The sequence below is a fragment of the Gouania willdenowi genome, chromosome 11 (genome assembly GCF_900634775.1).
Source record: "Gouania willdenowi chromosome 11, fGouWil2.1, whole genome shotgun sequence".
NCBI lineage: Eukaryota > Metazoa > Chordata > Actinopteri > Blenniiformes > Gobiesocidae > Gouania > Gouania willdenowi.
This window is the reverse complement of record NC_041054.1, coordinates 28,639,708-28,660,943: the sequence shown is the minus strand read 5'-3', so window position 1 is coordinate 28,660,943 and position 21,236 is coordinate 28,639,708. Positions and strand designations below refer to the sequence as shown.

General features: G+C 39.9%; 1 protein-coding gene across 4 annotated transcripts in view; it reads right to left on the bottom strand.

The window, feature by feature from the left end:
* Positions 1-21,236, bottom strand: part of ptprua (protein tyrosine phosphatase receptor type Ua) — a 389,498-nt gene that overhangs the window by 124,798 nt on the left and 243,464 nt on the right. For all 4 annotated transcript variants that reach the window (XM_028461775.1, XM_028461776.1, XM_028461777.1 and 1 more), the window contains exons 7-9: positions 9,393-9,686; positions 5,159-5,479; positions 580-689 (exon numbers count right to left, since the gene is read on the bottom strand). In XM_028461775.1, the coding sequence (XP_028317576.1) occupies positions 580-689; positions 5,159-5,479; positions 9,393-9,686 (725 nt within the window). The remainder of the gene's footprint in view (positions 1-579; positions 690-5,158; positions 5,480-9,392; positions 9,687-21,236) is intronic.

Genomic DNA, 21,236 nt, shown 5'->3' with positions numbered 1-21,236 from the left:
AATGAGATTGGCCAAAAACAGACAGAAAGAGTAGTAAAAAGGGTTCAAAGTGTCAATCTTGGAAAAATGAGTTTAAACTGGCAAAAAACGGGCATGACAAAACGTGAATGTGGTTAAAGTGGCAAATAATGCATGAAATATGATGAAAACAGTTGATGATAACGGATCAACATATGTGACACTAGGTGGAAAAGTGGTGGAAAAGGTTTATAAGTGCAGAAAATATCTTGAAAGTGGAAAAAATATGCAGAAAAGGCATTGAAATTTGATGGAGAAGTGGCAGAAATGGGAGCAATGTAGCAAAATATGGAGAAAAAAAGTGATGAAAATAGGTTAAAACATGGTGTTTGGCGTAGTTGCAGAAAAAGGGTAATAGTAAGCTAAAACGGGCTCAAATTCTTGAAGGCATCTGGCGACCCCCTCCCAGTGTCTCGTGACCCTAAATGGGGTTCTGACCCTAAGGTTGAAAACACCTGCTGTAGAGAGATGTGTAGAAGCGTGCAGTAAAAGTATCGCCTGCAGCAGCTTTAAAAGGACAATCAAAGAATGAGGAACGGTGAAATAAAAAGCCAATCTTACCTCGTACTGTGTGATGAGTCCATTTGGCTCCACAGGCTCCTCCCACTTGAGAAAGATCATGTCGTCCAATGGGGTGAAGGTCAGGGATTCAGGGGCGATGCCACCAGGAACTAAAGGAGAGAAAAAACTAAAACTTTATGGAGCTCAGTGAATGGGAGACCATTTGATTTAATTTCATCATGAAAGCAGCACCTTCGCTCAAGGTCATATTTAAGGTCAAGGCCAGTCTTCTGTTTTTCCTGCATTATTACTTTCAATTTAATTTATAAAAAGAACAAACTTGTCAACAAATCCAGATACAGGTTGTCATTTTTGACAATTTTTTCAAATTGTCAAATACGTATTTGCCTTGTGAACACAAGTCTTGCCTAGTTTTTAGTTGTTATTGTAGTTTTGTGTGTCATTTTGTGTATTTTTGTGGTAGTTTTTGGATATTTTGTTGTCATTTTGTGAAATTATTTTTTTCATTTTATGTGTTTCTGAAGTTTTTTTTGTGTATTTTCAATACCGTTATGTGTAATTTTGTTGTCATTTTGAGTATTTATATTGTCACTTGTGTGTTTGGAGTCATTTTGTGTATCTTTATTGTCGTTTGTGTGGTTGAAGTCATATTGTGCATTTTTGCTGTCAATTTGTATATATTTTTTGTTGTTTTGAGCACTTTTGTTCCTGTTGCATATATTTTATGTTATTTACTGTATATTTGTAGTGATCTTATGTATTTGTATTGTCATTTTGAGTGCTTAGAGTAATTTTTTTGTTTTTTTTTTCAGAAAAAAAGCAAAAACTGAGCGTAGACCCACTCCTCCAGGGATAACAGAGCACCGTATCCTGGAGGATGACAGTTCATTTCTCTCCCTTTACATTTACTCATCCCACCTTTTGAACCGCCTGAGCAACGTTTTTAATGAGATGCTTCTTTAGATCAGCAGTTAACAAAGTTGTGTTGATGAATAACTTTTCTAAAGTCTCCAATAGATCACTGCCCTTGATACAGTGTTGGCACGTTGCCATTACTTTGGCTGCTCAATACAGATGAAGATTTAGTCGTCAACCAAATCGATCATTTGTTTCCATCGCTCTTGTTCACACGGTCACTCCCACTCATTATTAGTCCTCACTGAGTTTCATTTGGTGGTCATTCAATCACATAAAGACTATAGAACTTACAGTACATTAAAGATGGACTAGTAAAAACAAACTACACTACACTAATAAAATATGTTATCAGAGAATAAGTTATGAGATACGGAAAGAAAGACAACGCAGCCTGTTACGTGGCTGTAGGCGAGAATGGAAACATTTATCAAAAAATGTGATTTTATCTGATTTGATTGATTTGAGGGTCAATTTATCAACAATCATGTCAGCATTTGTGTGTTTTTATTGTTTTTTAGTGCATGTTTCTTTCATTTGTTGTCATTTTGTGTATTTTTGCAAATTTTTTTGTGTTTTTTGTGTCTGTGTGTTTTTATTTCTATTTTTGTGTCTTTGTGTGTTTTTGTTTCCATTTTTGTGTGTTTTTATGGACTTTTTGTTTGTTTTTATTGTCATTTTGTGCATTTTTAGTGGGTATGTTACGAAACTACACAACCTATTATTGCGCAAACTTCTGGGATTTAATTAGTGTGTGCTCGACTACGAAGCTCGCTAACGTCTTACAGAGCTAAATCACCATGGAAACATGCTAAATGACTAGGCTAGGATCTTAGCAAGTGCTAAAGTCCCGCCTCCTAACCAATCAGATCAGAAAGCGAGCTGTCTAATAAAAGGCGATGTGTGAACACGTCACTGTGTGGATCTGATGTGACGCTGACAGGAGAGAGAATATTAATTGATGCAATCCTTTCATTTACTGATGACATCCTATAGGAAACATAGAGATTTATATCTGATGGACTGATAAAGTAAAATAAGTAAAATAAGTCAACTGTTAAAGTCTGCGTGCATCGGACGCTTTCACACGAATAACTTAATTAATTCAGGTATTCTGTGGTGATGCAAAGAGCCTCAGTCCTGTAAAATAATATGAAATATGAATATATTTCACCTTATGATGTAGGCTGATCTGTATGAACGCAGAATCAGAGACACAGACAAGGTAAACAGAGAAGAGAAAGTGAAACTGATTCTCTGTGTATAATCACACTAATTTAAATATAATTATCACTCATCAATTCCTGCATTAATTACTTCCTGCTTTTACTGCAGTGTTGTTTTTGGTCTGAATTATGTATTTTAATTCTTCATATTTTTAAAGAAATATTCCTCATTTGTGACGTTCTACAGTTCACCAGTGTAATTGGTCTGACGCTGTAATATCCACCTCCGTCACTAGAGCGCGCCGGTCAACTAGACTGAAATCAACAGCTGACCTCAACTTATTGTTATCGACCTTCGTAAAACAGCTTCTCTCTGACAGGGAATGTTTGGTTAGTTGAAGCCTGCTTACGGATATTAATTCAGGATATATTTATCTAGATTCATAACATAGGGACGTCACTTGGAGTGATGTTGTGCTGTTGGATGCTATCAGATTTGTGATCCTTTAAGAAATATCTTTATTCCATATCCCAAAAGAAACAAAATGGAGAAGCAAGTCGCTGGCAGCAATTAAACTCAACTCAACTCAACACACGTGGCTTTGCAGTGTTTATTTTAGATCAGGTAAGTGTTCCCCTCGATGGCTAATGAATGGTTTCTCTGTGAGTTCAGGATTTAATGCTATAAATTCACTGTTACCATATAAATCTGTAATGTTTGTGTGCAGTATCAAACATTCAACATAACGTTAGCCTGTCATCAGGCTACCAATTTTTCGATTTTTTCAAATGTATTTATTTATTTCATTTAAACATAAAATCAATCATTAATCAAACGTTTAGCTGTCGCTACTTTTTTTTTTTTTGTAGCAGTGAAAAAAACCTACCAACATGAGCGAGAACAGAATAAAGAGCAGATAAAAGCTCAGTTAGCTACAGAGTCACTACTGGTAAGTCAGTGTATGTTTTGGACATTGAATTTTCTGTTCAGAAAAGGAAATGGAAAAACAAAATACGAGCAGTTATTTGATTTTCGTTTTTCAAATTCAAGGCATATTTCTTCATCAGGGTCAAAAAAAGATAAACTATTACAAATTGGTTGATTTTCTAAAACCAAAAGTCAGTGACCGTCAAAATGGTTCACGCTTGGCTCGGGGTCACGTGACTGGGACGTCCCTATACTACAAAGTATATCCAGACATCTCTCCGTTAGCTTCACCAAGCCAAACAAAGCAGGATATCAACACGTTCACTTCACACAGGTGATTTCAGCCTGGCTACGTGTGCGCTCCCATAAAAGGGGCGGAGATTGCAGCGTCAGACAAATCACAAACTTGGAGAAACTGTGAGGAGCAACTTATGTCAAAATTGAGGAAAAATTCTTTAAAAACAACAGTATTGCTGTAGAAAAAGCAGGAAAGCCTAAATGTTAATGCTTAAATTAGTGAGTTTATACAATATTAATTCATCACTTTATTAAAGCACAGATGTTTATATTTCATGTATTGGCCTCATTTTGGTTGCAGTCTGTGTCTCTGATGCTGTATTCATACAGCTCAGCCGACATCATAAGGTCCAATATATTTATATTTTATACAGCTTGGATCATTTTACAGGACAATGAAAAAAAGAATGAATGAATTTATGGGTGACTGAGCACCTGACACACTCAGGCTTTATCAGCTGACTGATAAATAGGATGTGGTTAATGAAAGGATTGCATCGACGCACATTATTGGGCAGGCCATTGTCCAAGAGAACTGATTGGTCAGGAGGAGGGGCTTTCAGATATTAAATCCACTTCATAACCTAATCCAGATGAGGTTAGGTGTTCACCATGTTACCATGGCAATTTAGCCCAATAAGAAGTTAACTAGTGTCGTAGTACAGCATACACTAAATAAAGAGGAAATCCAGCTTCGTAGTACAGGGCCTTGATGTATTTTGTGTTTTTGTTGTTATTTAATGTGTCATTATGTGTGTTTTTGTCACTGTTTTGTCTATCTTTTGTCATTTTGTGCATTTTTCTGTCATTCTGCGCACTACAAAGCTAAATAAACATATCTGGGCTTGATGTAACCAAACATTCTCAATAAAAGATCAGCTGTAAGAGCTGTAAGAGTTTCCAAAGTGTATCAGTGCGCAGGTGGCTACAATAAAAATAGTAAAAACAGAGCATCGATAGCTGCACTCACTGGGAAAACTACAAAATGTGCTCATTCTGCTGATGTGCACAAGTACACAAAGCAATATTAATGTAAAGATGAGTCAAATGATTTTAAAATTTGCTTGTGGCCAGCTGATTAATGTTTTACTAGTCTCTACACGGTGTAATTTCTATTATTTGTGCTGATCATGCTTGTTTTGTGAGTCAATACTTGTGTGTTTTTGCATGCTGGGATGCTCAGGGCACAGATTTTTTGCGGGCGCTGCACAATAATTGTCTGAGCACAAAGGAACAACTGCACATTCAAGATGATGTGAAGCTACAGCTGCTGACAAGTGTGACAATAAAGCATTTGCATTTTTGCACTCACTGTCCTCCTCCGTCTGGAACGTGACCTCCTTGTTCTCCTTCTTTCCCTCGGGGTTGGCGAGGGCCAGCCTGACGTGCACGGCGTGAAAGGGTGGCAGGTCTCTTAGCGTGAAGCGTGACGTGTTTCCCTCCACGGACAGGCACTCCCTGACGGTGGCGTTGTTCCCACCGCTGCCCCCCGTTGGCATGGAGTATCGGTAGCACAGCGACAGGGAGTAGGTGTGGCAGCGGGTCAGGTTGTAGCCTAAAGGCTCCCACTGAAGGGTCAGCTGTCGGGGCTGGATCTCTGTGGCCGTCAGACCCCGCAAGGCACGCATGGGTTCTAGGAGGCACAAAAAACAACAAGGCCATATGGATTGGAGCAAAGGCACAAAATGACAACAAAAATGACTGCAAAAACACAAAACAACAACAAATATATTCAAAGATAACTCCAAAAACACACAATGAGTACAAAACATACACATACATGACTCCAAATAACTTAATGAGTAAAATCAAATACAGAAAAATGACTTCAAAAACACAAAATGAGTAAAAAAAATAGAAACAAATTACTCCAAATACACAAAATCAAACTTCTCTTCTGCCTCTCGGTGAAAGCGGTCACATTTTCTGTGCTCCCTTCCTATCTCTCTGCTCTCTCTCGGCTTTGTTTTGTCTGCTGTCTCTGTCGTGTGGATCTACAGGAGACTCTATTTACATTTATCCAAAAACCATAAATCATGGAATTGATTAACTAATCCACAAAAGCTATCAACCAAATTTTTTCAACACGAAGATCGGGCCGAGGTGAGCTCGCGTGTCCAGATGGAACGATTGCGGCCGGGTACACGATGGATTCCTGCAATAAGTAAAAGATTGTGTGTCTGTCCATGCTTTCCATCGAAAACGTGGAAGACATCTACATCAATTGGATTTATGGTAGCAGGCATGCTGTTGATCGGAGCTGGCAGTTTCCTGATGTACCCCAAAGTCTGTGCTACGTTGGCAGCTGTTTTGGCCACTCATTTCTGAAGGATTGGGCAGAGCACTTAACACTCGGACTCAAACGATGAACAAACTCAAACGTAAGCTACTTTGGAGCGTTTACGTGAAATGGAATCAATCTTGGAAAAGATAAATGCTCGAGTGACGGTTTGACCCACATTATTGGATTACTGCTGAGATCAAGACGTAAAGGCTACCCAAACAGTCCTAGCCTGAAACAAAAAGAATCGTCTTATCACCCATTGGACCCCCTCACACGCCAGCTCAAGGTTGTGACCCTATTCTTCACCATGGATAAATGTGCAGACGCTCTTCCCCCCCTCCTGTCCACCTCCACTCCCTTATCGCCACCTGGACTTCTGTCTTCTGAACCAGACCTGCCAAAGTCGTCATAATGTCATTTGACTGGATCAGAGGAAAGCAAGGGTCATTTCTTTGTCTTCGCCTTCACCGGCCCTCCATCCACCCCCCTCCCCTCCGTGCTGCTGGAAGGTGTCGAGAAGCACCAGTGGTTGCATGCCTCCCCCCTTTGCTCTGCCACCATTCCCTACCCCCTTCCCCAGACCCACCACCCACCCCTACCTGCCCACGTGCAATGGTTTCATGTTGTGTCTGTTAGTTTCTGAAATTGAATGATGTGTTTGTTGGTTTTTGTCACAAGGTTTGCTGAAGAGTTTTTTCATGATCCCAAACTCCGCCCCTCTCTACAAGCGCCCATTTTGGTTTTTGCCTTTTTTACCTCTTCTTCTTGCCCACCGTTTCATATTTCTCATCTATGAAACAGAGCGCTGCTCTTGTGGCTGCTCCCCATTACTCCTGTACCCGTCCCCCATGTGATATGTTTCTTGATCCGGATATAACTGAAACTGAATTACCCCTCAAGGATTAATAAAGTTTTCTGAATCTGAAACAAGTACTCCCAAAAACCCCAAATGAGTATAAAAATACAGAAAAGGTACTTAAAAAAATACTCAGATATAACGAGAAACTCCCCCAAATAACCTCACAAAACAAAAAATGTATACAAAAATACAGAAAATACTCAAAAGGTTCTAGTTATTGCTCTTTGTTAAACAACATTTAAAATGACTGTCATGACTGTCAAAAAGGATCTCTATAAATCCATCCAGAACAAACATGGCCCCCAGCCTGGCTCAGCTCCTGAAGGGTAGGAAGTCTTTGAAGGAAGCAGTGCGACGTCTGGGCTACGAGCCCACGATGACCCCGTGGTGTGAAGTGCTCAAAGGGAGGGGGCAATGTCCTCAGAGATCTCTCTGATTATAACAATGTTTGATGTTCTCAAAAGGGCAGAATGCACCAAGTCCAAGTGATTCGTGCTCTGACAGTCGATACGAGTCAGATTCCTTGGACAGACGGGGCTTAGCGGCAGCTATCTGCATCAATCACTCACTAAGAAGGAATGTAATTTCAGAGTCCTATCAGATCCATCATGTCAGAGCTGGCATTGAATCACTGGCTCGGTATCAGACGTCCTGATAATATCAGGCTCGTGCTGCAGTGTAATCTACTAAAACCAGGCCTGCCAGCAGAAGCTCACAAAGGGATGTTTGCTCTCAGCGAACACACGTCGTTAGTCATCATTACAACAGAATGCCAGCAGACTTCTCTGTCCTGTTCTCTCTAACAGCCTGTCCCCAACCAATCGTGGCCGTACATCGACATTCTGCTTGATTGGCCTCATCAGGAAGATTAGCCAGAAGCAGACCGAGGAGGAGGAGAAGGATGAGGATGAGGAGGAGAGGCTAGAGAAAGGATGAGTGATGGGAGGGAAAGTTATTAGGCAAGAGGATAAGAGAGAGACCCCTGTGGAATATATACGTTCTATCTTCTCCTGTGTCTTTAGCAGCTCATCTGACGTCTGTCTCTCAGGTCTGTCTCTCAGGTCTGTCTCTGAGGTCTGTCTCTGAGGTCTGTCTCTGAGGTCTGTCTCTGACTAAAACAACTCCAGATAATTTAGAATCCTGCTCAACTTTTAACAAAATTAAGAATAAAATGGTAAATTACTCCAATTGTATCAGTACTGCACTGACTCCCTCATGTATCCTATAGAGAGATAAATACGATGTTTAATGCATCGATTGACCCCCTTTTTAATAAACAGGGACAGAACAAAATGTCTATTTACTGGTCACAGAAATAACTCAGCTCAAGGTTTTCAGTCAGTATTTATCTTGTGAGTTTATAATTCATTGTCCATGTAATAAACAGAGAGAGTGTAAACACAGTCATAAAGAAGTGTGTGTGAGTGTTTTAGAGCCCAAAGTTCCAAAGCTGCAATCATAAGGAGCGTTATGTATCGCTGTAAGTAGTGCTTCAAGCCCTCACGGCCTCACACACTCCATCACTTTCCAGGTGATGTCAGTGAAGTTCCTGAAGTTTCAGGGTTCATGGCTGGTTCAGAGTGTGGACATTAGGATAGGGCCTAACTCTCCCGTCTGCAGGGGATCTGAGGCGACAGGAGGTGAGCTACTGACAGACACGGACGATCAAAGAGCGAGGCAGGTGACGGGGACTTCACACCATCCACCTGACGGACGCTGAAGATAAAGCCCATACGAGAGCAGCCTGACCTCTGCTTGGATGTCATGACTTAAAAAGGCTGGATAACCTTTAATAGCTAGACTCACATTACCCATCAACCCTGGAGGGAGACATTGCACTTGTTCTTTAAATGCTCCATCATCAATGGTTTATGTGAAAACCCTCAGGTATAAATAAATGTGTCTGTTAGAGAGAAGCTCAAAGGATCAATAGAAAGCATCAGTGCAACAACAACAAACATCTTTTGTTCTCCATGACTGCAGGCTAAACACAAGCAGTTTAAACTGTGTGTGACGGCACTGATCCTGTGTCATAATCCCAGTCTCACACTTTTACATCAGCTAATGCAAGTCTTCCTTTGCCTGCACCAGAACATAGAGCTTCACTAATGACTCCTAAAGTTCTCCTTCCTCTCCACCATCCTGTAGATGGAGGTGGAGCAACCGCTGGCTTTGATTGGCCAAAGAACGCCTTCTAACTCCTTCTCGTCCTCCTCAGCTGACCAAATTATTTAGCTCCTCCCAAACTGCATATGCACATGTTTGACAGAAACTGTCGTCATTGCATTCTGAGATTCGTAATCTCTGTAATCTTCATTCAAAAGCACAATATATTTGATCTCCATGAAAATAATAAAATCCAACATATGAGCAGCTTTTCCTTCAGGCATTTGGAGACCTCACCTGCACACTTGGTCCTGCTGATGAGCGGAGGCCCCGGCGCCCCCGTGCCCCCGTCTCCCGGCCGGGTGAGCAGAACGCTGATCCGGTACTCCGTGTCCGGCTCCAGGTGCCAGACTTTGTAAGTGAGGGAGCTGACGCCGTGGTTCTCCGTCAGCGTGGACTGGCTGGCTCGGTACTGGATCTCCCGACGGATGACGGGCCCGTCGCCGACGATGGAGTTGGTGTTGAGCTGGATGATCAGGTAGGTGGGGCCGGCCCGCAGGAGCTGAGGGGGCGCGATGGGTGTTGGGGGAACTGGAGGGGAAGAGAACGTGCTTATTTCACACAAACATATTTAAAGCCATAATAACACAGCATTGGGTCTGAAATCAAACACATTTTAGATGCTTTTCAATGTTTCCCTCACTGTAGATATTTGAGTGATTGGCTTTAACCTGAACCAGAGCTGAAGGAAAACAAACACTAAATACAGATATTACTTCCTGAAACAGAAATGGTAATATTGTTATAATTATTATCTTCAAAATTATTTGTATTTATTTTCTTAAAACAAAATCAAGCAGCAATTGCAAAAAAAATTCAGAATTCAGCGTCTGAAACAGAAAAAAGTGATCCAACCTTTTTTCTTTCTCTATTTCTCTCTTTGTTTAATAAATAAATAATGTGTTTTTAAATTATTATGTTTTTGTCTGATACAATGGTTTTTATTTTTCTTATGTTAATAGTGAAAAACTAATAAACAAAAATGATTATAAGATGGATTAGACAGATATAAAGGATTTTCAATACTCGCGAGTGGTGAAATAATCCAAAGTTGAAGTCCAAAAAAAAAAAGTCACAAAAAGAAAAATGTTTGATATCCTTAGAAAGAGTAACCTTTATACTGTAAAATAAAACAGAGTTCAGATTATTTCTTACATTCCCGCATGCAGTTATGGACCAATGAAAACAATAAAAAAAATTAAGTATTTTTTTCAGATTTCCAGAACGTTTCACCCAATAACCAATGCATATATGTGACTAATCATTAGTGATGTGAACAGTCTATGTTCATAGCTCTAAGCTGATCACATCACAGGGAGCTGAGACATATGATAAATAGTTTACACACTCACTTTTTACACATTTTGAGGAGCTGGCACATCCACCAGATATAATGTATAGCAGATTTTTTTCAGTTTCCTATGTGATGTAGTTCCTGAGATATTGGAAGCTGAAAAAGGAAAAAAAAAAAGATACGCAAAAATCTACATATACCCCCCTCACTACATTAGCCATATCTCAAAAGGTATTCATCCAATCAAATGATAAATGTACAGCGTGTCTATTCAATAATCATGAAACAATTGGTAAAAATTTCAGAATTTCTTGGGCTATTTGTTGTATGACTGTAGATCAAATGTGAAAAGGCTCTGGTATAAAGTATAGCTGATGGTGTATTAGCTGAACTGGTGATCAGTTTATCTGGTGACACGTCACAGCAGGAGCATTACATCTACAATCACATGACTACACAGGGTTTGTGCTAAAAATGAAGGTTGGCAGTAATTAAAGGTTTCATACATCATGTTTTGGAATCATGTCACAAATATCAGTGGGATTTTTCACATCAAACGAGTGGCTGAGGGTCAAAAATGTGTTAAGGTCTCACAATGAAAATTGGGAGTACATTTAAATAACTATATAATATCAAAACATAAATAAATCAAATAATTATTTTATTAAAAAAACAACAAAAAAACAAATTAAATTAATTTTTATTGAAGTCAAACTTAATTTAATGTTATAGCATCCATGACAAAAAAAATTACAAAATTAAAATATAACAGTTGCAGAATTTTTAGAATGTTCCAAAGATGCAAACTTTCCGTGCAGGAATTACCAGGAATTAATGTGGAAAAAACAAGTGTAAACAGGAAATTATCAAAATTGAAGGTTGGCCCTTAACTGGGTTGTTTAATTTAGTTGGAAAATATATTTTAGCATCATCTAACACACCCACACGAGCTATTAACCATTACTCAGGTTAACTCCAATGAATAATTCTAATGAATATTTTTGAATATTCCAAAAATGTTCAAGCTTAGGTTCCCGTGGAACTTTACCAGGAATGATCTCGGTTCTTTGCAACCCTGTAGATAAATAAAGCCTACTTCAACAACAAAAATAACCAAACAAAGGAAATATCAAGGATGCCTATCACTGTAAATCTAAATATCAGCTCATGCTTTTATTCACAAACATTCTTATCATATCACAGCTACACACACGAGACTCTTGGATTCAGAAAATCGTTCTGATGCTGCTGAATCACTGCTTATTTGCATGAATAATTGCACGACTAATTGAGGCCTTCCCTCACATAAAGACCCACCCACCCACATGGAAAATGTGACCCTATGAAGCAGGACAACCTTGGACTGATTCATTTCACCGTGCTGTGTGTGCGTGGGTTCAGGGTGTTGATTGATTCATCGCGCTGTGGTTAGCTCTGAGACACAGACTTACAACCCAAATAATCATGATATTAGCTGGGAAATTAACCATTAAAATGGATAAAAATTACACCAATAAACAGAAATAATAGGATTATTACCACTCACACATTGAAGGGATCTCGAGCTGGGCGATATATCCAGATTAAAGATATATAAAGTTTTCTATTTTGGCGATACAGAAACATACAATATCACCTATATATATATATATATATAGGCAATATTGTATATATATATATATATATACCTCGGAATCCCACAAGCAAATGGCAACCTCGAAGAGGTGACAAGGAAAGCGGCTACGGCCAAATACCTCCAACGAGTACGGCAGGTCCTAAGAAGCCAGCTCAATGGCAAGAACAAGTCCCGGGCAATAAACAGCTACGCCCTGCCAGTAATCAGATACCCTGCAGGAATAAGAAGCTGGCCAAAGGATGAGATACAGACCACAGATGTTAAGACGCGAAAGCTCCTAACCATGCACGGAGGGTTCCACCCCAAATCCAGCACTCTGAGACTGTACGCTAGCCGGAAGGAAGGAGGCCGAGGACTAGTGAGTGTGAGAGCCACTATCCAGGATGAAACATCCAAGATCCATAAGTACATCAAGGACAAGGCTCCAACAGATGACGTGCTCAGTTAATGTCTCAGACAATGGGGAACAGAAGATGAGGTGCTGGAGGTTCCGTCATGGGAGGACAAGCCCCTACACGGGATGTACAACCGAAACATAACTGAAGTGGCGGATATCAGGAAATCCTACCAATGGCTAGACAGAGCCAGACTAAAGGACAGCACAGAGGCACTCATCATGGCTGCACAGAAGCAGGCCTTGAGCACCAGAGCAATAGAGGCCCAGATCTATCACACCAGACAAGACCCCAGGTGTAGACTGTGCAAAGAGGCCAATGAGACAATCCAGCACATAACTGCAGGGTGTAAGATGCTGGCAGGGAAAGCTTACATGGAGCGCCATTACCAAGTGGCTGGTATAGTGTACAGGAACATCTGTGCAGAGTATGGGCTGGAAACCCCAAGGTCAAAGTGGGAAACACCTCCAAAGGTGGTAGAGAATGACCGAACCAAGATCCTGTGGGACTTCCAGATACAGACGGACAGAATGGTCTTGGCGAACCAACCAGACATTGTGGTGGTGGACAAAGAGCAGAGGAAAGCCGTTGTGGTTGACATAGCAACACCAAGCGACTTCAACATCAGGCAAAAGGAACACGAGAAACTAGAGAAATACCAGGGGCTCAGAGAAGAGTTGGAGAAAACCTGGAGGGTGAAGGCATCAGTGGTGCCCGTGGTCACTGGGGCACTCGGGGCAGTGACCCCCAAACTGGAGGAGTGGCTCCAGCAGATCCCAGGAAATACAACAGACATCTCGGTCCAGAAAAGTGCAGGAACAGCAAAGATACTGCGCAGAACCCTCAAGCTCCCAGGTCTCTGGTAGAGGACCCGAGCTTGGAGGAAAAAAGAGACCGCCCGCGGAGGGTGAGGAAGAGTTTTTTTTTTTTTTTTATCGCCTTTTTTGTATCAAAATACCCGTTTTAGGAGTCGCTGCTTTCTCGACTTCTCAGAGCAACATGAAAAGCAATGCGAGATGGATTGCTGATGGTGTTTTACTACTACAGAACTCACTCACACATGCTGTCCCTTATAGGAGTGAAGCATTCAGCCTGATTTTTAGATCATTTAGCACCTTTTCAGTCATAATGACACATTGTGCTGCTTTTGGTTTCTATAAAAACCAAGCAAATGTGAAAAATGTCAATGTAAACTGTAAAAGCCGTTGTGACCCAAAACGGACGATAGTTCCAACTGTGCAGTTTGGTAGTAGACTATGAAGCAGAGAAGATGAGCTCTCCTAAGAAGGATTTATTTTCCCTTAAACAGTGTGCTGACATGCTCTGGTGGCTGAAGTTAGCGAGTAATCACAGACTGTTGAATGACTTCCACCTATAAGGATTTCTATTCTCAGGGTTTGTGTGACTTCAACAATCTGTGATTTACTCAATAACGTCATTCACCAGAGCATCAGCCGTGCACTGTTTAACTCATTGAGTGCCATTCCCGTTTATAGACGTTAGTTGTGTTTTTCGGCTGGGGTTGCTAGGAGACAGTGTGACGAAGCGCTCCAGTGAATTTCTAACTTGTACAATTATGTAGTGACCAACTGGTGCCATGTAGGTGGCAGCAGAGCACCTTTGGATGAGAGATCACCTGTGATGGGCAGAGGTCAGAGGGAGAGGAAAGGAGTTTACAGGACAGAAAATGGCGCTACGAGAGTTGATGATGAAGTTCCCACCAGCTCACAGCAGCTCACACTCAACCAGAGCATGTGTGGAAATAAGTGGACTATTGAGAGTGTCACAACGATGAGATAAAACGATCAAAAAAACAGAGCAAATGCTGACACTCGGCATGTCCAGGATGAGGAGGAAGTTGCGTGTGTGGAGAATGACGGGGGAGAGACTTGGAGGAATGCCAAAATACAGTAAGAAATTAATCAATCTCTAAAATCCCAGGCAGGTTTTAAACTTTCAAAGCATATTTAACAGTTTAACTTATCTGTTCCGTGGGTCCGTGGGTCTACGTGTTGTGTCGCAGTTATAGTTAACGAGCAGCTAGCCAGAGGTTTGGCGTGTGTGTGTGTTTCTTTACCTCTCTCTCTGCTTCTCTCAGCGCTGTGCTGAAAAGTTTTTTAACTTTGAGAAGCAGTTTACTACTTGTTTTAATATTTATTCTTGTTAATGTTGATGTAATTTAGAACAGCAAATTGAACAGTTTGTTGCTTAATGCACATCTGACATCACGTTATTTTCCTCTGCTATTTTATGTTCTGGGGATGTGTTGGAATGGACTATTACTCATGGTTTCTTTTCATGTTTAATACTATAATTATATTATTTATACTCAATAATCCGGTTAATAAAATATATCTTCAGTCTGGCCAATTTTTGTCAAAGCTATTTTCAGGACAAGGACAAACAGTTACAGTATCTTTCATTCATGGAATATTTTTTTGTATTTATTTATTTTTTTATACCTCATTGTTTTGTGTCTTGATTATTGTTAGTGGCTAAATTAACCTGTTTATTTCCTTTCTGGTTAATAAAGCAAGTTAGTCCATCTGTGTTTGTTTAGTAATATATGTATTAGTCCCATTCTGCACCACTGCCATCTACACAAATGTCCTTTTAAATTCACCATAACATACATAGAGTAATATAAACTAAAATGATACTTTTCAGCTTCTCCTGTTTTCTTCATTTTTCCTTTCACACACTTACACAGTGTTGTTCTTTAGCTGCCAAAAGACAGCATAGCCAGTGAATGTTGTGTTAACTTTAGGAGATACCTGAATGTGTGTTCTTAAAGTTGTTTTGAATGTCTTGGTAAAAGTAAAAAAAAAAATAAACTAGAACTGCAAGCAGTTATGAAAGGGGGCCAAACATCCCACGCGACTCGGCCCGCAGGTTTCACGGAGCCCGTGGAAGTACGTCACGAAGGATGACGGCCTTTGGCGAGCGTCAGGACACAGGCCAACGTGTCATTTGCTGTCTTTGCACCCATTATAGCGCCACCTAGTGGTGCACTTTTTGGTTTGGGGGATCTGTGTGCTCTTCTATAGTTACCCTGTTAATATCACAGCCCTCAACATGTTACTTCTGCTGAAATAAAGGTTTGTTTATTTATATGTTAAGTAGTAATAAGCCACGCCCACTTTGACCAATCGCAATTAACTTTGAGATACGATCCCAGGAGCGAACCAAGGTCATACCCACCAAACTTGGTAAAAATCAGTTGTGCCATTTAGGAGATAATAATTTCTCATAATTGCAGTGCCCCCTAGTGGCTTAATTTTTTTAAATTTGGCTCATACCCCCACTGTCTCATGGCAACCAAGGATCTCAGAATTGGTGGTGTTAGCAATTATTTTGACCAAGATATGCAACAGTTTGTGTTTTTATAACTGGCTAGAAAACTTTACTTGTTAATATTTTGCGCATATTTTGCCCGAACAAATTTTTTGCTAAACTCTAGATCAGGTCCAAATGAAGACTCTACGTGCCAAGTTTCATGCCGATTGGACAAAACCCCAAGGAGTAATTTGAAAAACTATGATATGATATGTAGTGACTTACAAAGAGCAATGTGCTGTGGGAGTGGGCGTGGCCTATGTCAGAAAATGCGACTCTATGTAGGGAACATGTGGATATGAATTTTATGAAGATGTGAATTAAATTGTGAAAGTTAAAGGCAAAAATGTTTTTGCAATTATAGCGCCACCTAGTGGGGCAATTTTTGGTATGGGTGGTCTGTAGGTCTTCTATATCTACCCTGTAAATTTCACTGCCCTCAACATAATAATTCAGCAGAAATAAATGTTTGTTTATTTATGTGTTATTATGTCATTAGCCACGCCCACTTTGACCAATCCTGAATAACTTTGAGATATCGCCTCAGGAGGGACCCAAGATCATACCCTCCAAATTTGGTAACAATTGGTCGCGCCAATTAAGAGATATAAATATTCATTATTTGTAGCGCCCCCTAGTGGCCTACATCATTCAAATTTGGCGCATACCCTCACAGTCACATGCCAAATAAGGATCTCAGATTTGGTGTTGTTAGCATTTATTTTGACCGAGATATGCGCCAGTTTGCATTTTTATAGCTGGCTAGAAAAGTTTACTCGCTAATAATTTGCGCATAATTTACCCGAACAAACTCATAGGGTGAACTGGAGATTACATCCAACTGAATACTCAACGTGCCAAGTTTCACGCTGATTTTACAAAACCCCAAGGAGGAGTTCGAAAAAGTAGGTTTTCGAGTTTTTGCAATTTATGAGAAAAGTTTAGGCGGAAATGGGCGTGGCCTAGCCCAGGTGATTCAGTGCTATTCAAGGAATCTGTGGATATGAAGGTTTTAAATTTGCAACAAACGGTGTGGGAGTTATTGGCCAAAACGCGTTGACCTGTGTTATAGCGCCACCTGCTGGCAAACATATGTGAATTTTTACATCCAAGGTACACTGTGTGGTCTGGACTCAACCCCCAAGGGGCATCGCCCTACCTTGCACGGTTTAGCCTGCAGCACTACTTTTACCGGGGGAAAAATAAAAGGTAACAATAATCCTTACGATTACAATAGGGTTCCAAGCACCGCTGGTCCTAGGAACCGCGTATGGTTACATACGCGGTTCCCTGGCCCCTCGGGTTTGGCCCCCTGATAAATGAGTTTTCCTGATTATTTACATGGACAGAAGCTGGCAGCTGCTCTGTGTGGTTAGACTGGAGTAAGATGGCCGCCTCAGTGATGCCATCATGTTCATTCTCCTTTGTCCACACTTTGAGGACTGAACCACTCAATTTATTACACATATGTTATAATATTGTGCTTTAATACCACATATTGTATATCAATTTAAATATGATATTGTCAGAAGTTTGTATTACTATTAATTTTTTTTAATACAGACATAATTCGGTTTATTTTCAATGCATTAACACTGCCTAGTTTTCTTATTTCCAATAAAACAAAAAGGCAAAGTTTTATTCATATTTTGTCAATATTAATACATTATTTTACGATGATTTTCATTTTCTGACCCAACTTAATTCTCAGTTCACCTTAACAACTCAGTTCAACTCAAAGCACATTTTTCTTTCATTTCATTTGTTTCGTCTTTAATTATTTTTTTACAGCAGCCTCTTCCAGAGATTTCTTTCTTCTGGATTTTAATGATGGAATCTGTTTATTATCCTTGTTCCTCATCCTTGTTTGCTCCTCTGCTCTTTGTTTTTTCAGCTCCTGTTCCTCTTTTTTTGAAAGGTCTAGATTTCTTCTTCCTCTTTCCAACTACGGTACAACATGGTGCTTGGTCAGGTACAGTCAGTGTACAGTCTGAAGCAGGATGTTCAGCTTGCTGTGGTTCACAGGGACTCACTGGAGCAGCTGCAGGCCGATTCAGAGCGGCTGCTGGATGCTTCACTTGTACCTGACTCTAGTTTTCAGGAGATGCAGGTTGGTCTTCTTTTTGGCCCAGTGTCTTTCTTCTTCTTCTGCTTCTCTACCTTCTTCCCTCAAGTGTGCTTTGATTCCCCCTTCCGGTGGAATGACACCCCACAGGTTTCTTTTATTAGGGGATCATCTTCATCAAAGTCACCAAAAGTGAACTTTATCATTGTTTTTTCCTCCAGCTCCTGAACCTCATCTTTGACAAAGTCACCAAAAGTGAACTTTGTCACAGTTTTTTCCTCCTGCTCCTGAACCTCATCTTTGACAAAGTCACCAAAAGTGAACTTTGTCACAGTTTTTTCCTCCTGCTCCTGAACCTCCTTTTTTGAAAGGTCGACTTTGTCAAGTTCAGTCTCTTCCTTTCCCACCAGACAAGCTGCAAAATATTTCTTTTTCCCCCTCTTTCCAACTAATAAACGCCATCCTGGAGTTTTAGCTAGCCGTTCCTCAATTTCTTCTTCATCACCAAATAGAAAATTGTCTAAATTAATCTTTTCCTCCATTTTCAATGTTCAATAATAAAAGCAGTGTCTGTTAAGCAAAAAACTGGAGTTTTTAAGCCGTGAGCTCTGAACTGTGTCTGTTTGTCTCAAAGAATCCAGGCCTTTCAAGTGACGATTTTGGAACTTCTGTGTTTATCTTTCTGATGTCATGGTTACAGTCCACAGTAAGAGATTCTATAAATGCTGATTGGCTGCTTCTGTGTTCGCCTTCTTATTGTCATGGTTACAAATCCCAGTGCAAGATTCTCCATTCTGATTGGCTGCTACTAAGAATTAGTGTTGCCAAAATACTCAATACTGAATAAAATATCGATACCAAAATATGAGTATCAGATACAATACTCACTTGCAAAAGTATCAATTTTTTTTTACACACAGTACCTCATCATAACACTAAGTTAGCTGATGTTGGCACAACTGCAGCATGGTTAGTGATGCTGCTGGGGGGCCTGTGCAACCAGTTTTAGTCAAAAATGAGAAGGGAAAAAGTCTCATATGGAAGTATTTTGCATATCAAGCAAATGTCGAAGGGAAGGCAACAGATTTCGACAGGCCTGAATGCAAACAATGCTTCAAAGTGGTGACTACAAAGTCCAGTAGCACCGTAAAGCATCTGAAAGACCGACATCCCCGTCTCTATGAGGAATTTTGAAAGGTCAGTAAAGCTCCCGTTTCAGCAACATTGAAGTATTATACAGTTATCATGAACGTTAATCCAGCCAGGACACGTTATTGTTGGACGTTTAAGGGAGAGTAAAGGTCCCTTAGGAGAGCTCTTCTTCTCTGCTTCATTTTTAGCCTCCTATGGTAAACAAAAGACGTTTACATCAGAATCTTTAACTTTCCCTGTTTTTTTTAGAGCAGTGGTTCTCAAACTTTTTTTTAGCTCAAGTAGTTTATTTCTGAATCCAAAAACCCCCCCTTTGTCTGACTACAACATTTGCTCATAATACTATATATATATATATATTTAAAAAAAATAACTATAAAGCATAATGATGGAATGAACGAGTGATAACACACATTTTAAAGAATCTCATTTTGTAATTAAGTGGATCACAACCCCATTTTCATATCAAGAATTCATGGCGAACTAAAAGGCATTTTTTTCTAGAATGAGTTTTTGATGAGCTCAGATTTTTTTTTTTTTTTTACTGCATTTAGAATTACAGTTGTTTACAATTGCATTTTAATTTAAAAATAAAGAACAATAATCATCTATTTTATTTTTCAAATATTTAAACTCCAGGCTACCCCACATAGAGTCCTGACCCTAAGCTTGAACAACACTGATTTAGTGGCCCCTGAATAGATTTATTTCTGTAGTTGCTATTATTTCCGGTCATATCACGCCTTAGGATGGACCAAGACTTACTATTTATTTGTTGGTTTTCCACTCTCTCTCTTTCTTTTTCAAGTACCCCCTCCAGTTTCATCACGTACCCCCTTTTGAGAAACACTGTTTTATCTCAACCAAAAGCAGCACACATTTTCATTTTGACTGAAAAAGCAGCTAAATGATCTAAAAAGCTGTTAAATAATCTATAAATCAGGCTGAATGCTTCACTCCAATAGAAAACAATGGCATGTTTAAAGGCAGTGTGGCCCTGTGACATCATCAATCATGTGATTTCAAGATAGAAGAACACAGGCTCTAAAACTGTAAAGTTGTCTTATTTCTAAAAGGTAATAAAATAATATGGTGCATAACAACGTAAATGGACTTGATTTTATATAGCGCTTTATCACCACACTGAAGCAGTCTCAAAGCGCTTTACATATCAGCTCATTCACCCATTCACTCTCACATTCACACACCAGTGGGACAGGACTGCCATGCAAGGTGCTAGTCCACCACTGGGAGCAACATAGGGTTCATAGTCAGGTACTGGGATCTAACCCACAACCTCTCAATCAGAAGACGACCCACTACCACCTGAGCCACGGTCGCCCAATGTGTTTAGTGAGACTAATAAGAACATTTCAAAGGTTTTAGGCCAAAACTTGTAAAAATAGTGGAGTATCCCTTTAAGGAATGTACGCGTCAGTTCTTCTCCTCAAAATAACTTCAATCAAGGAACTTTAAACTTAGTTTGTAACTTTCTCTGTACGAGAAGGTTTGATATAAGGTGACTGAACACACTGCACCCATTAAAGGATTAGTGCTAGGCTGGCAGCTCTTTCACCTGGGGTTTGCAGTGTGTGTGTGTGTGTGTGTGTGTGTGTGTGTGTGTGTGTGTGTGTGAGAGAGAGAGAGGAAATGAGAACGAGAGAGTAACCTACAGAAAAGGTGACAAAAGTGTCTTAGAAAAGTTGATTTATTTTAAGTCCATGACTTTTTAAAGCTGCTGGAGATGATTTTCTATCAGATAAATAAAGACAATGTCTGATTTCTCCAGACAAGGTGGACAGTGATTGGTTTGACTCCATTTATGTTTTAGCTTGTTCCCAGTATCCATTCAGTTTTAGCCAGATTTGGATCTTTACGAGGAAACCCCAAAATAAACATCTGTCATTGTTTTGGCCACAACTTTCAGTAAAAACACCAGAAATGTGTGTTTTTTTGGGGGGCAAACACTTCTTTCCATTTGTCTAATGGACTCCATATCCCACAATGCAATGCACCAAACTTTTCTGACAATGTCAATATGAGAGTGTTTACAGTGGAAATGAAAACAAACTTTTGAGGAAGCATTTTCCATCTTTTTTGATCAAATGTTCTTTGATTTATTGATCTATGAGGCCTGCATGACGTCTTTATCTGATTAAACATTATCGTCTCCAGCAGCTTTCAAAACAGATCAATTTGGCTT